Source organism: Gopherus evgoodei, chromosome 4 (genome assembly GCF_007399415.2).
Source record: "Gopherus evgoodei ecotype Sinaloan lineage chromosome 4, rGopEvg1_v1.p, whole genome shotgun sequence".
Lineage (NCBI taxonomy): Eukaryota > Metazoa > Chordata > Testudines > Testudinidae > Gopherus > Gopherus evgoodei.
The window spans coordinates 100,439,381-100,454,362 of NC_044325.1; the positions used below are offsets into that span (position 1 = coordinate 100,439,381).

A 14,982-nucleotide genomic window follows, 5' to 3' on the forward strand; every position below is an offset into this window, starting at 1 on the left:
TATTAAGAAATTCCAGGTATAGAGTAAAGTCTGCATATAAATGTAGTGGCAAAATATGTTCAATCAGCATCATTAATTCCATGTTTCCCCATGTTCTAGATTTGGACAGCTGCTCAATAAAGCACATTAGAATGCAACAGCACTTTTTACATAAGACTCATAAGAAAGTTACTTTATGGATTTTAATCTGAACACATTTTAATTTCTACGGCTGGCAGTTATGCAGTCTACAGTATTTACAATAGACATGTATCAAAAGATGCTAGCAAAAGTCCTGAGTCTCCCTAAACAGCATGTGTGATGCTCTAAAATGTCACAGTCCAGCAATATTCCAAGTCCTGTTGCAGCTATACAGCGAGGTACACAACAGGTGCCAATTTCTAGTGGGAATTTGAACATCAGACTCCCAAGACAGTATCTTTGGAAAATAATTTTTTTTTTTAAAAGGAAGAGTGGAAAACAGTGAGCTTTAAAAACCAACATTTATTTTTGTTTACAGCAAATGCCATAAATAAAGCTAAACTCCTCTCACAGTGTGCAAAATACAGAATTTCCATGTGACAATTTAAATACAGAATTTTTAAATAACTATTTAATAAAAAATTTGCAAGATCATGAAGCAAAAAGAAAGCCAAAGATTTAGGAGGAGAGGGACAGAATCCTTGATGGCATTCTTTAAAGAAATGAAGACTCTGCAACAGAAGGTAAAGAAACATGGCAATGGCAAGTGATTTGAAAAGAGAGACCAGTCCTTCATTAACCTTATTTAATGAAGCATGCATAGTTTGAAAAAAAAAAAAACCCAAAAAACAAAAAACAAACAACCCCCCCCACACACCCTGAAATTATAAAAATCCATACTTGTGTTCTAGCCTTGTGGTGCAGGAAGTGATGGGTCAACGCCATGCAGCTAGCTGGGGGGGCAGGTTGTTTTTAATTTTAAAAATATTTTTAATTCTCCTAAACAGTTTAACAATATCAGCACGCTCAATTATTTTAGCACTATATACACACAGGTCAGCAAGATAATGAGTTTGCACACCTGATCCTATAGTCCTCCTTCATTCTACAGTTAGACATACAGGATAAATCCTTCGCCAGGGGATGTTTACAAACTCCATAATGTTTTGTTCAAAGAGTTTCAGATTAATTCCCTAAGCTCCTGCATGTGCAACTGGATTCACAACATGGACCACTGTCCCAGTGATTTCAATTAGAAGATATAAGAATGCAGGGTTCCATGCTAATGGATCCATTTGCAGGATTGGCACATAGGTTCTCATTTGTAGTAATCTCTCTTTTTAGATTATCATTTTATTCAAATATACTTAGCTTTTAAAAAAAATCCCACAAGCCCTTCATAGGAAATAAAAGTAAATTCTCATGCACCAAGACAAATCTATTATCAGTTAATAAAACAACCCCCAAAGTTGCTAATGGGGCATAGTTAAAACTGTTATTAGTGAAAACAATTGGAATCAAACATTCTAATTACAGAACTCTGATTGTTTATTAGAGATCAAATTGCCTTAAACATAAAAGAGCACCTCCATTTTTATTAAACTGCCTGTGGAACTTTGGGGTTTTTTTCCCTCCCTCTCGTATAGGAATTTTTATTGCTCTGAATATGGATTTTTGCTTTATCAGAAACTTCAACTTTTTTTTCCTCCCTGAATATTGAGGAAAAATGATTCACATTTATATAGCAGCGTTTCATCCAGATAGCTAAAAAGTGCTTTATGAAACTGGTAAGCAGTACTATCCCCACTTAAACAAGACACAGAAGATCTGTAAGATTCTTCATGCTCTGGTTCTGAATTAGTTAAGATATAATACTTTGAAAGAAGGAGGGTTTTATTTAACTAGTATTTGAGAAACAATGGAGTTGCCTAACATTTAAAAACATGAGAAAAAGATGTACATGCAGGGGAGGAAAGAAAGAAATGTTCTTTATAGAAACATAAGAAATGATCTTTTCTTGCATTGTGCGCTGTGCAGTTGGTTAAAAAAAATAATCATGCTAAAGCTTTCATCCATTAATATACCAGACACACATAATTTGCTCCAAAATGTTGTCAAACAATATTAGAGGTTAGTTACAATATTCTGAAACTGGCAAGCAGAACAATCACCTTACAACAGAAATGTTTCAGCCAATGAGTGGACGTAGAACTGGAATGTTGAAATGAACTAAAAGCAACACAGGATTTCGGAAAAAAGAAAGAAAAGAAAAGAAAAGAAAAGAAAAGAAAAGAAAAGAAAAGAAAAGAAAAGAAAAGAAAAGAAAAGAAAAGAAAAGAAAAGAAAAGAAAAGAAAAGAAAAGAAAAGAAAAGAAAAGAAAAGAAAGAAGACCCTTAGTTTGGCTATAGGTGTTATTCACAGATTACTAGGCAAAAAAAAAACAAAAGTAGAAAAATCAACCAAAATTAAACTCCCTTATTAATTTATGAGTGATGGCTTTCTTCATTAATTTATAAAGATGAACAGTTATGAACCTTACTGGTAGAATTTTAAGGCTAAGGATAAAACATGCATGGATTAATTATATAGATACCAGTGTGACATTTTCAGCGATACTAATGATTCTGAAATGCCATTAAATATACAATTTCATATTTTTATGATTATGAACTTTATAATCATGAATATGCCCTGAATGTGTTTTTTTAATTAATCTATATAAAACCTACACTTAACTTCTGTGTCTCACTTTCTACTAATAAGGTTCATTTTCGGAAAATTCATGGTACATCACAGGTTTTCAAGCTTCTTACTATACAGTTATTCACGTAGACTACCATTATACCCAGGTTGCTAAAATTCAGAACAAGTGACAAACATTGGTGGAGAAATCTTAGGGGAAAAGTATTCCATTGGACTGTTTTAGCGTCTGAAGGTCCAACACTCTGAATCAAAACATGTTAAATAAAATCAAAAAATGTGTTTCTTAACATTCTTTAGGATTGCTGGAGTAACATGGTAAACAACATTATGGGTTTTTTCTTTTTTTTTTTTTAATTAAATTTTTACTAAAGAGGAGTCCAGTATTCAAAATACTCAAGCAGTACAAAAACATTTTTCTACATCTCTATAGCTGCTTACCATATTACTGTTACGGTCACTGTCTCCTGTCAAAAGTCTAGCAAATTCTCACTGGAGTACGTTTGAGCATTAGTGGCAAGTCACTGCAAATGGCATGCTGTACTTGAAAACCATACAAGTTCTTTGTATAAGCCTTTGCAAATATCTTCCTCATCCCCCTGAAAAAATTCTGAAATGCCTTCTCATTGAAAATTGTACATGGTTTCATTCTCTGTACTTTTTAAAATAAAGATAAAATTATCTGGAGGAAAATCTGTTTCTATTAAACCACCAGGCTAGTTTTGTTTTTTGTTTAAAAAAAAAAAAAAAAAGACATTCTTTTTACTGCCAAACAAACATAGAAGCTTCCATTTGGTCTTTTGCAATATTGATATTAAAATCAACCTACCTATGGTCATTGTTTAATGGCCCCTCCTGTTTGTTTTCTACCAACTGCTGGCAACATGTTTTCTGTGGCTTACATTAATACCTTTTTATTAGAAAAAAGGCTACAGATGCTTTTAATTTTTTGGAGATCTGTCCATGTGTTTCTCCATCAAATACAGCTTTAAGCACCTTAATTAGCTAAAAGGAGTCTAGACAATAGTTAAGAGTCTGGGGAATTGTTCATGACTAATTGTCATCAGGCAGCGCTATACATTCTAGAGAAGCTTTTAGGTTAAGGTATCTCATACCGAGATCCACCACAAAAACCTCTCTTCAGAGATGATGCAACTTTATAACTATTTTGATTTTCTCCCATTAGCATGTTATATTGAAATAAAACATCTAACAGAAAATCATCAGTTTAAAAAAAACCCCACATTATTTGTAAGTACTTCTATTTTACCCAAATATGGCTTTTTAGAAATCTGAGTGCAATATATTGCAAGCTAAGGGCTCGATCCAAAGTCATTTTCAGCACCTACAATTCCAACTGACTTCAGCTAGAGCTGTGGGTATTCAACTCCCCTTTGGATCAGCCCCCAAATGAGAAAAAACTCTTAATTCTGGGAATAAATAGCAGCTATCTACACTATGTTTCTTAGATCTGACCATTTCAATTAATCGTCCACTCATCTAAGATTTGCACTTCAAATTTATTTCAGGTTTAATTAAACTAGTATTACAGAAAATACCTAGTATTAACAAAGGATACCATGAGTAATAAATTTTAAAAGGCATGGCTAGAAGTAGGTGCATTAGGTACAGTAAAAAGCTTTTTTTTTTTCCTCTTCAAAACATCTCCATGCAAGTAGTAAACCTTGTTCCCAGAGCAAAAGATCAAAGCAAGAGAAAAGGGATGTGCCATATTCAGGTTTCAAAACCCAGTCACTTGTCACTACTACCCTGAAATGTCTGAAAGAACATGGTCTTTCTTGGTCTTTAAAAAAAGCATTATAAAATGTAAACCCAGAAACACGGTTGTTCACAGCCAGAAACCCACCCCTGCAGAAATGTTTATAAAATATCCTTCATTTAGTCCCCATGTTCTGGAAATGCATCTGGACACTGAACTTCATGATGCCTTTCTTGTACAGTACATGTTTTAAATTTAGTGTGTTTTGATTGCACTTAGTCTGTCGAAGTGAGCTCTTTGTTCACTTAAAGCACGTATTAAATTGAAATGTTTATAAACATATTGCAAGGCTGTTAATTTTGGAAATCTGAAAGGCACAAATTAGCAAGACACTTAAGAATTTAAACCCTAAAGAACTTTTTCACCCATTCAAGCATGTTTTCAAGTGATAGCTCTGCTTCCCGGTACATATGAGTAAGTACCTCTAGCAGCGCACACAGGAATGGCACACCAAGGCTCAAGAGTTCATACAAATAGGTATAGTTGTATGCATTGTCCCTCAAATGAAGATTGGTAGCGTGCAGAAAACCATGCATCCAGTTAGACAGGCGTCTTGGAATGTCAAGCAGATCCCTCGTCACCCTAAGGGGCCAGCTTAGAGTTTTCCTAAAGAAGGAAGTCATGATACCTGGGGGCCTGTCCTCTGGACTGCTAACAGTAGAAGTAATACTTTCTGTGGTGGTTTCTGGGTGCTTGGGTTCCTCTTGCATCCACATTTCTGTTTCCACCTTAAAAAACGAAAATTAAAAATAATTGCACAAGGGCTGAGATATAAATGTCTTTACAAGGATTAATAGATTCCATGGCAAGAAGGCACTATCTAGTCCAGTGGTTCTCAAGCAAGGGTACGCAAACCCCTGGGGGTATGCAGAGGTCTTCCAGGGGTACATCAACTTGCTTAGATATCTGCCTAGTTTTACAACAGGCTACATAAAAAGCACTAGTGAAGTCAGTACAAACTAAAATGTCATACAATGCCTTGTTTATACTGCTCTATATATTATACACTGAAATTTACATTTATATTATAATGATTTTATAATTATAGGATAAATGAGAAAGTAAGCAAAGTTTCAGTACTAGTGTGCCGTGACACTTTCGTATTTTTATGTCTGATTTTGTAAGCAAGTAGTTTTTAAGTGGGGAGTACACAAGACAAATCAGACTCCTGAAAGGGGTACAGTAGTCTGGAAAGGTTGAGAGCCACTGATCTAGTCTATGATCATCTAGTCTGATCTCCTGAATAACACAGGCCATAGAACTTTCCCCAAATAATTGCTAGAACATCTCTTTTAGAAAATACACCCAATCTTTATTTAAAAATCACCAGTGATGGGAAGTTGTTCCAGTGGCTATTTACTCACACTGTTGGCACAATACTATATATTCTTGTGTCTGACACTTACAGGTGAATTATGTAATGTAGTTCCACAAATTCCCACCACCCCTATCTAAATACACAACCGTGCAATCCAAGACTCAAATATTTTATCTTCATACAATCTTTGTTTTTATTTGTATTATCTTAATTTGTAGAATATAATTTGTTCTGCAGTTTGCTTTAGTCTATGAGAATGACACACACAGCATTGGCATAGCACAGGCAAGTATTTGTAAGAGTGACTAACTTTCTGTGATCACTGAGACACAAACATCAACTAAGGTTCCACTTCTGATTGATGTCAACTTCAGCCTTACCTTATCGAGTTCGAGCTCACTTTCACAATGTTAGCTGATAGTAATTGATTCTCAAACCATAAATATGACAAATGCAAAAGAATAAAAGGTTAGCATTACTTCAGGGTACTTTTCCCCATTTTTCTGGTGTGTGTGGGAGAGTGAGGGTGGGAAAGCAACCAAACCCCACAAAACTGCCTCAACATTTATTGCATTAGAAGTATAATCAATACATACTTTCTCTTGCGTTTTTAATGTAGATCGTCTCTTCCTGTGCTTATTGCTTGTTTTACAGTGTATAAAATGAGGTTTGCAGTAAAATTTACCTGTAAAAGAAATTACATTAAATTTAGCCAGTAGGTCCAAGGACTAAAAACAAGCCAATGTAAGACGACTGAAGCAGAAAGTCTAGTGGTCAGAGGACAGCAAGAGGAATTGGGACTTCTGTTCTATTCCCAGATTTGCCACTGACACACTGAATGACCCTGAACAAGTTGCTTTCTGTGTACTGGTTCACACACAGGAGGTATTACCCCACCTCACGTTTCTATCACACGTTTAACGTCAGTAAAATGCTTTGAGATCCTAGAAGTACAACCCAATTTCAGATGCTAACCAGTTAACCTGTTGAATCTATTCCACTGTGTACAAAGAAACAGTCACTGAAGCAGGAGAACTGAAACTTGGGTCTACCCTCTTCCCTACTGAGTGCCCTAGCCCCTGGACTAGAAAGTCTTCTCACTTTGACTCTGGCCCAGTGAATATTTAGAGTGGAACAGTTTTACATGAGAGATTGAAAGAGCTAGGCCCCAAAATACCCTAGAGGCCTGTAGTTAGGACACTTTCCTGAGAGATGAGAGACTCAAATTCAAATCCCTTCTTCATATCAGGCAGAGAGGTATCGAACCTGGGTCTCACGCATCCTGGGAGAGTATCCTACAACAGACTTGAAAGTGGTAAGTGGGGCATTACTATCTGCCACACACCCAAGCAGGGACTTTAATGATGGGAATTTAGGTGCTCAGGAACATTAGGTGCCTACAGGGTTAAGGTGGCAGTGGAGTAGGGGTTTCGAGGCTCAGTGGTGCCTAAATGTTGGATTTAGGTGCCTAACTGGCACTTTAGGAGGCAAAGTTCTTTTGTGGTTCTACTCTAAGTCTCTGTATACTGTGATGCACTGGTACAGTCACCGAAGTTCAGACCCTATTGTCAACATTTTGGGAAGGAAAGGGGACATTCTCGTACTTTAATATATCCCTTCTAGAAACAGAGGTCAGACATGGAGGCCAGTTGTGGATCCCAACACCCTTATAGTCTGGAGAGTACTAGAATAGATTGTACCAGCAGTTTGCTAAAGTTGCTGCTTACAACTGCTGAGCTACAGACTCTTTGGGGATGGAAAAAAAATCCACATTTTTTCTTATTTGTTTCAAAACTGCTGTTAATTCTGCCTCACTCTCTCACTGTATGTTGAATAAGGAAAATGTTTTTATAAACTGGGGGAGGTGGATGATCAGGAGGCTGGAGTATTACTTTGGCAAGTGAAGGTCAATGCAGGAAGCATCTGACGAAGTGGTTATTCACCCATGAAAGCTCATGCTCCAAAACGTCTGTTAGTCTATAAGGTGCCACAGGATTCTTTGCTGCTTTTACAGATCCAGACTAACACAGCTACTCCTCTGATACTCAGTGCAGGAAAACACCCCTTTTTGTCTTTACTTCAACCCACAATCAGAGAAGTGACACGTGTTTGATCTCTCAACCAAGTTTCCAGCAAACATTTCTTCATTTAAACAGAACTACCATGAGGTCAGTCATAATTAGGCTTAACTGAAAGGGTTGGGACTGCAATTGCAGTGGGAATATAAATTGTGAAAGATCAGCATGGGCAGAATTTATTAATGGGTCATGTACATCTCCTGACTGAGCTACCTGGCCTCTACATTTTTCTGCTCTGTTCAAGCTTTAAGATGCATACATTAAAAAAAAAAAATCTTAAATAAATAGTTACTATATTACCTTCTTCTACATCAAAAGCATAGATTCCTAGGCGGAGCGTTGTAGAACATACATTACACTTAAAGCATTCCCTATGAAAGAAGTGGCCTTCTGCACTCAGACGCTCCATGACATATACCCGTTTCTTGCAGAAATAACAGATGTCACTGCCACCTATAGTCTGAGGAAATTCTTTTCGCAGAGATCCCTGTTAAAGATAAGTAAAAGATTAAAACATAGGTAAAGTATTGTGTTGCCAATCAACTACAGTACACACATATACTTCATCTACTACATTGCTGCTTTATTAAATATCTCATGCAGTTTTCACACACATACTTAATATGAATAGCTGCTGTCAACTTTTCTGCTGTCTCCTCTTTGTACTCATTTAATAGGATACTTTATGTTTACACAACACTTGAAAATACTCACTTTACTAAGACTTTTAAGGGACAAAGTTTCAGCTGGGCCTGTACCCAGCCTCCACACAAGATTGTGTGTGTGCATTTATGTGCACACACACACACACACACACTTACTTTTGTACTTATGCAGGTACAAGGTAATATTCACCCCAACACCCATTTGTTAAACTACGGCTTGCTGGCTCAAATGCAAATGTTAGCATAAGTATTAGAGCTTAGGCAGATGTTTGCACCTGCAAAGCAGAGACATATGCCAGAGTATGAAATGCTCTGCTAGTATTTGAAAACACATTTATTCTTACCTAACTGTTTTGAGGTTGGTATTTTTGTCCTTCGATTGCCTGTACGTGTTTTTACATTGCTTCTTCCCAAGGTATATTTGGAATACACTAGAAATTTTGGTTTTAAAATATGGTATTAACTACTGAAATCTTTTTTAAAATGTTAATGACATTCTTTATTTCCCCAAGGTTTATTACTGATGGATCCTTGTGTCTGCAAAAGCAACCTCTATTGGATATCCTTATTCTACCTAGCTATGGGCCCATGCAGAACTGTACCCTACATCTTACATGAGAAGAAGTAATCTGCATGGAGAGGAGGAGGTTGGGGCTTTGACAAGATACATACAAACAACATGCAGACTATACCACCTAACCGCCAGATCCCTATCAGAGACCATCGTTTTGCTGTACCTCACTTTTCGGTGTTAACCACAACCAAGGCACACTGCACTTCCATCTTATGCTTCCCGTCTCGCTGTGCAGTTTTTGTGTGCAAGTTCCAGTCAACATTTGCCCCCTCCATCTCATTTGCCAAAACAGATTATTTCTATACACAAAATTTCCAAAGTATGCAAGCATATGAGTGAAAAAAGCCAGTCGCAAATACTATGTTAATGGAGTACGGACAGTGATGAACTATTGCTAAGCTGAGACAACTGCATATTAGTACTTGCTAATAACTGAGCACTACGACAGCACCGCCTCACTTTGCCTTTCAATACCTGACAACCCTGAACAATAGAAGCACAAGTGGGAGAAGTGGAATAGGAAGTGGGGAAAGACGTAGCTGTGTCCAATGACTGGTTCTGAATTCAACACAATATCATCATAGTTTAGAACTGCTTTCTTCAAAAGGAAACAAATTATTCAACATACATATGTGGAGTGTAACTATACAAACATGCACTTTAATAAAAACTTCCTTCAGAAACCAGCTCTGATTAACAACTGTCTTTACTTATTAGTTGCACTAGCAATTACACTTAGTAAACACGCCCAAGATTTTAAGATGCAGAGGCAAGTAATAAAATATAACAGAAGCCCTGATCTCTGACATTTACAGAATATACCCATGCATGCATATCTTTTGATAATAAGCACCTAGTTCTTGGAGAAAAGAAAAAGGAGAAAAATTCCAGAATGCTTAAGGACCAGAATTGATCCAATTCTAGAATCCTAAATTGGATTGTTGGGATCCTGGAAATGTTACTCATAAAATGAAAATATTTGATTCTTTGTGGGTTTAGCCTTACCAGTTCTGGGGAGGAAAACTGTGGCTTGGGCCTGTGGTCATTAACATAGAGATTGACAAGGACTTCAGCCACAACCCCTATTCCACGTGACACCTTTCCTACAGTCATCTAACCAACAAAGGGAGAAGATGAAGAATAGAAGAAAGTTTTCATTATTTCTGAGAAAAGGACCGTATGAGAAAAGGACACAAAAACTTATTTGAAAACACATACACAAATGCAAGCAGTGATAAAAACAGGCTAGAAATGAGAAAGAAGAAAGTCTAGCACAATGTGGGTATTGCCATGCATTATCTATAACAGGGGTAGGCAACCTATGGCACGCCGACCCCTGATCTACAAACAAAAGGAATGTGCTCTTTTTTATTTTAAGTAAATTTTTTCTCCTTAATATGATGCTCAATTTCTAAAATGTACATATTCCAAAGAGGATGAGAGGAATGGAAACTACAACTTCATAATGAAGATTCATCAATCCCAGAGCTTCATAACACATTCCACAGAAGTTCACAGGAAGCTCTGTAAGAAAATATTCAGTTAAAATTGACAAACTATTCATTATTTTCCTGCCTAACCACTCTTATCTTATGATTTTGATATTAGAAACAAATTTGAGAGGCTTGGAACCAACTGCTTAATATAAATTTAACAACCCCCCCTCGCCTCCCAAAAAAATCAAAAACCCCACCACCACCCTGAAGGTAATGCCAAAAGAGACCACTGCAGCAAAAGCATAAATTCATATGAACAATATAAATTTATGGATTAACACAAGATAACGAAGACTAAGTGAGGAAATGTAGGTTAGAATCTAGTAATGGGAGATTATACCTTCGTCTGCTCCTAATAGTTCTTAGTTATGACAAAATATTTCTAAGAATATTGCATCAGTTATAAATTAAATTAAATTAAAATAAAATGCACAGAACTGACACTCCCATATATTAGAGGCACGAGGCAGGTCAGGTAATCTCTCTTGTTGGACCAGCTACAGAAGTTGGTCCAATAAAAGATATTACCTCACCTACCTTCCCTCTCATATATCCTGGGACCCACATGGCTACAACATCATCGCAAAGAACTAGCGTCTATTGGTATTTTATGAGGATACATTAAATAAATTATTAGAAAGGAAAGAGGTTGGCATCTGCTTAATTCCACCATTTGCACCATGGTGGTTAGATTATTCTTAATGATATTTGTAAAATGAGCTGGACTGCAAGAACCATCCAGTCCCATGCTTACATCAGACAACCTTTGTTAGCCACAGTTCTTCAGAACAATATTCTCAAAGCAAAAAAAATGTATTGCATCTGCTCTGAAGTCATTATTATTACAGAATTTCCAGTCTCTGCTTAAACCAACAATATTCACTTTAGCCTAAGCTGAGGCAGCTATTGAGTGATACCACACAAGAAGCTATGGCTTAGGGAAGAAGCTACTCCGTTCTGGTAATAATGTATCGACTGCTTGAGCTTTATTTCCTCTGAAAACCTTTTGTCTACTGAATTACAATTCCCCAGGGATTAGCCTGTATTAATCTTCTGTGCTCTCAATTTTATTTATTTTTTAATTTAGACTGAGTCTCTATTAATGCACAATTTACAATGGAAATCTTATGGAAAAATTCAGTACTTCATAGGAGGAGAAAGGCACTGAAGAAATTAATCATGAGGAAGACATACAACTAAGAGCATGACATTTGATTCCGAAAGTGCTTGACCCTGCAAAGTACAGGCACTCTGGATCTGTTCCAGATAACAAAATGTGCTTAACTCAAACCATGTGAGCATTGATTTTGATGGGACTACTGGTGTTTAAACTTAATGACTAGGGCTAATGATTTGTTACAATAAAGGGCGTGTAAAATCAGTCTGGTTGTCAAAAAAGGCAATGGTCACAAACTGAAAATTAGAAGCCCTGAAAGTCATGTATTGCATTCTCTTAAACCCAAGTAGCTTGTATTTCACAATGAAAGCTATTTAAAAGCATTTGAGTGAGTATTTAAATATTGACCCATTAGCATTTATCCCACTGACTGACGATCCAGCCTCTCCACAGCAGCAGAACAGAAGGGTAGGTGGGAGAGAATTACTACTGCTTTCTAGTCCCAGGGCATGTTTACTCATACAGCGTGGCATAATAAAACTACCTTCGTGAAAGGCAGAAGCCATGTTGGCGGCAGAAGCTCATGAGTTGCTCAAGGGGGTGGTTTATTCACCCCCGAGTGACATAAGTTATGCAGACATAAGCTGTAGTGTAGACATATCCTAAGCCTCTACAAAGGCAGTAGTAGAATAGGGGAACCGCGAGTCTCTTAACTTGCTACTAAAGCTAGGCTAGGATTTTTCCCACCCGAACTAGAGAAAGCATAGAATCCATTCCGCAACCTCAAACTACTAGCCTCAGCAACGAGCATCTCTGCTCCCTGCTAATCCCCCATGCAGCACAGGTTTCAACAAAACAGGTCCCAAGTTCTTGGATGTGACATAATCAGCCGTTCCCATCACATCCACTCTCTCAAATGGGAAAGCCCCAAAACATCAAAAAGATATTTAAAAGAAAAACCAAAAAGGTGAACATAAACATCCATGGAATCCATGATAATTCTTACAAATATTCTGCCTCAGTAATGACAAGTCACTTTGGCTACTTTGGGGTGGGGTGAAAGGAGCATAAAGGAGATTGTTTATGAAATTTTAAAAAATTCAAGTGCACATCAGAACCTCTGAAATGTCCAGCAACATATGGCCACCAAGGTGTCTTGAATGTTAATCAAATGATATGCACTTTTGGCTAGTAGATAAAAGATGAACAGCATGTTCGCTATACAGACAACGCCAAATAACCTCTGGTTTTTTTAAAATGGGAGTAACTGCTGTAAAATATGTACATCCATCACCTCGCTGGGCCCAAGTAGTGTAATTCTTATGTACAAGATTGCATATTAAATCAGATCTTAGCATTAATAGTTATGTTACTTTTCACTGAAGGTGAAAGTCTCTTTCATTAGATTTTTAAAACCACAACTTTTCTCCCAAAACTCTACATTTCTGCAAATTTAAGCAGCAATTTACTTATTGCACTATGGCTTCCTGAATAAAGAGGTAAAGAGCTCACTGAGACATCAACTGAAGCAGGAAGTTTCAGCTTCATCTTGTTAAATAGTCATGTAATAATTTAAACAAACAAAGCTACACATAACTAGATGACTATTTGAAGGAGGGGCAAAATACTATTGAAGCTAACCTATATTCCTTGTTTGGCTTCTCTTCTCCACCCATTAAAACAAACAGTGCTGACATTAAAACAACCAAAACAAGAGCTAGCAAAATTGCACACCTATGCCTATTATTAAATGCAATATTAAAAGCAAATGTACTCATTACGAAAACAAATGCAAATTCAGTGTAAAACAAAAAGTGACTTCAATTCAAGTTGGTGGTGACCAAATGACCCACTCCATAAGCATTCCCATCCTCAAATCACAGAGTAACATTTTCATATGATGGCTGTTCAGTGGTCTATATAAAATTATCATCTTGATTGTCTAATATCCCATGAACACATGTCCACATCATAGAAACCACAAATACAAAAGACACTAAACAGTAATCTTGTCCGAAGTCTGAGCAAGTAGAGTAAGAACTCAATGGGATTGAAGACTGATCTAAATCTTATTCCATGGTCCCTCCAGTGTATTGGTGCTATCCATGCTGTACATGTACTGCAGATGAATAAAAAAGGTCAGTCTGCAAATACTTCAATATTGCACTCTCCATAAACAATGACTTTAGACATTTTTTTTTAAATAGCAAAAGTAGGAGAAAACATTACTCTTAAATTGTTGATCCCAGACCTAGCTAAATGAATACAGAAGAAATTGTGTAGGCAACAGTGTTGGAACTACATTTAAGAGGAATCAACTGAACTCTTCCTCCATAGCTACTGGCTTGATAACAGGTTTTGAAAAAGCAGTTACTAGGCCATCCCATCCTTCGACTCTTTTTCCTTCCAAATCTGATATCAATGACCGATAGTTCTTAGCAGAGTTTTCCAACTCTGAGCAGATTCGATGATGATGGTAATCAAGTTTATATGTATCATGACTGCAAACTCAAAATACAAGACAAAATGGGATTGGTTATCCATAGAAAGTAAGGCAGCACAAAGAGATTCAGTTTCCAAGTATGCTAGCTGAACAGCACAGTTTAGACTATCAAATAAAGTCTGGCCCTTCAAGTCACACAAAAGGGCCAGATTCTGGCTTCAACTCGTCAGCAGTAAACTCCCCTGGTGTAGGAAAACTCCCTCTTGGTGTAAAAGATGCCACAGCAAACTACTGTGCCAGCTGTCTCTCCATCTTCCTCTCCAATACAGCGTGTGCGTCAACTGAGAGAGGGCAGGTGTTGGGGGGGGAGAGGAGGTGCCTGGCAGAGTCATGCTCTGTTATACCTATCTTCACTGATGTAGTGTTCACTCAAGGCTCTAGGCCCATGTCATAACTTAAAGCAGTTCCTTTGCTGCTCTAAACCTCATTGGGGCTGGATTCAGCACAGGCAGCCCCTCAGAAATAGGGAGCTGCAAGCAGTTCAGCGATGTCCCCCTCCAGTTTCCTTTGCTGAGCAGTTATCAACTACAGGAGAGAATCTGGCCCCACATTTGTATACCAGAAAGATGATCCTTTAGTAGATGGAAGTCTGCCAGCTTTCATACAGCTTAAATTAGTTACACTGCTGTGCTGCACCTTGCTTGCCTGATACTGATCATTTATTCTGAACCTACAAATACTTAAGTATAACTTGGCTCATGCACATAATCCCCTTGTGACTACTAATAAAGTCCCAAACATGCTTAAGTCTTTGTATGATCATGGCCATAGTTATTGCTCTACATGACA

The 14,982-nt window shown here is 37.2% G+C and overlaps 1 protein-coding gene across 1 annotated transcript in view; it reads right to left on the reverse strand.

The window, feature by feature from the left end:
* Window positions 1–3,407: 3,407 nt before the first annotated feature.
* MICAL2 (microtubule associated monooxygenase, calponin and LIM domain containing 2) overlaps window positions 3,408–14,982 on the reverse strand; it is a 112,206-nt gene continuing 100,631 nt past the window's right edge. The window contains 5 exon segments of the mRNA XM_030560346.1: window positions 3,408–5,170; window positions 6,357–6,445; window positions 8,139–8,325; window positions 9,552–9,635; window positions 10,083–10,190. Of these exon segments, the coding sequence (XP_030416206.1) occupies window positions 4,784–5,170; window positions 6,357–6,445; window positions 8,139–8,325; window positions 9,552–9,635; window positions 10,083–10,190 (855 nt within the window). The 3' untranslated portion in view covers window positions 3,408–4,783.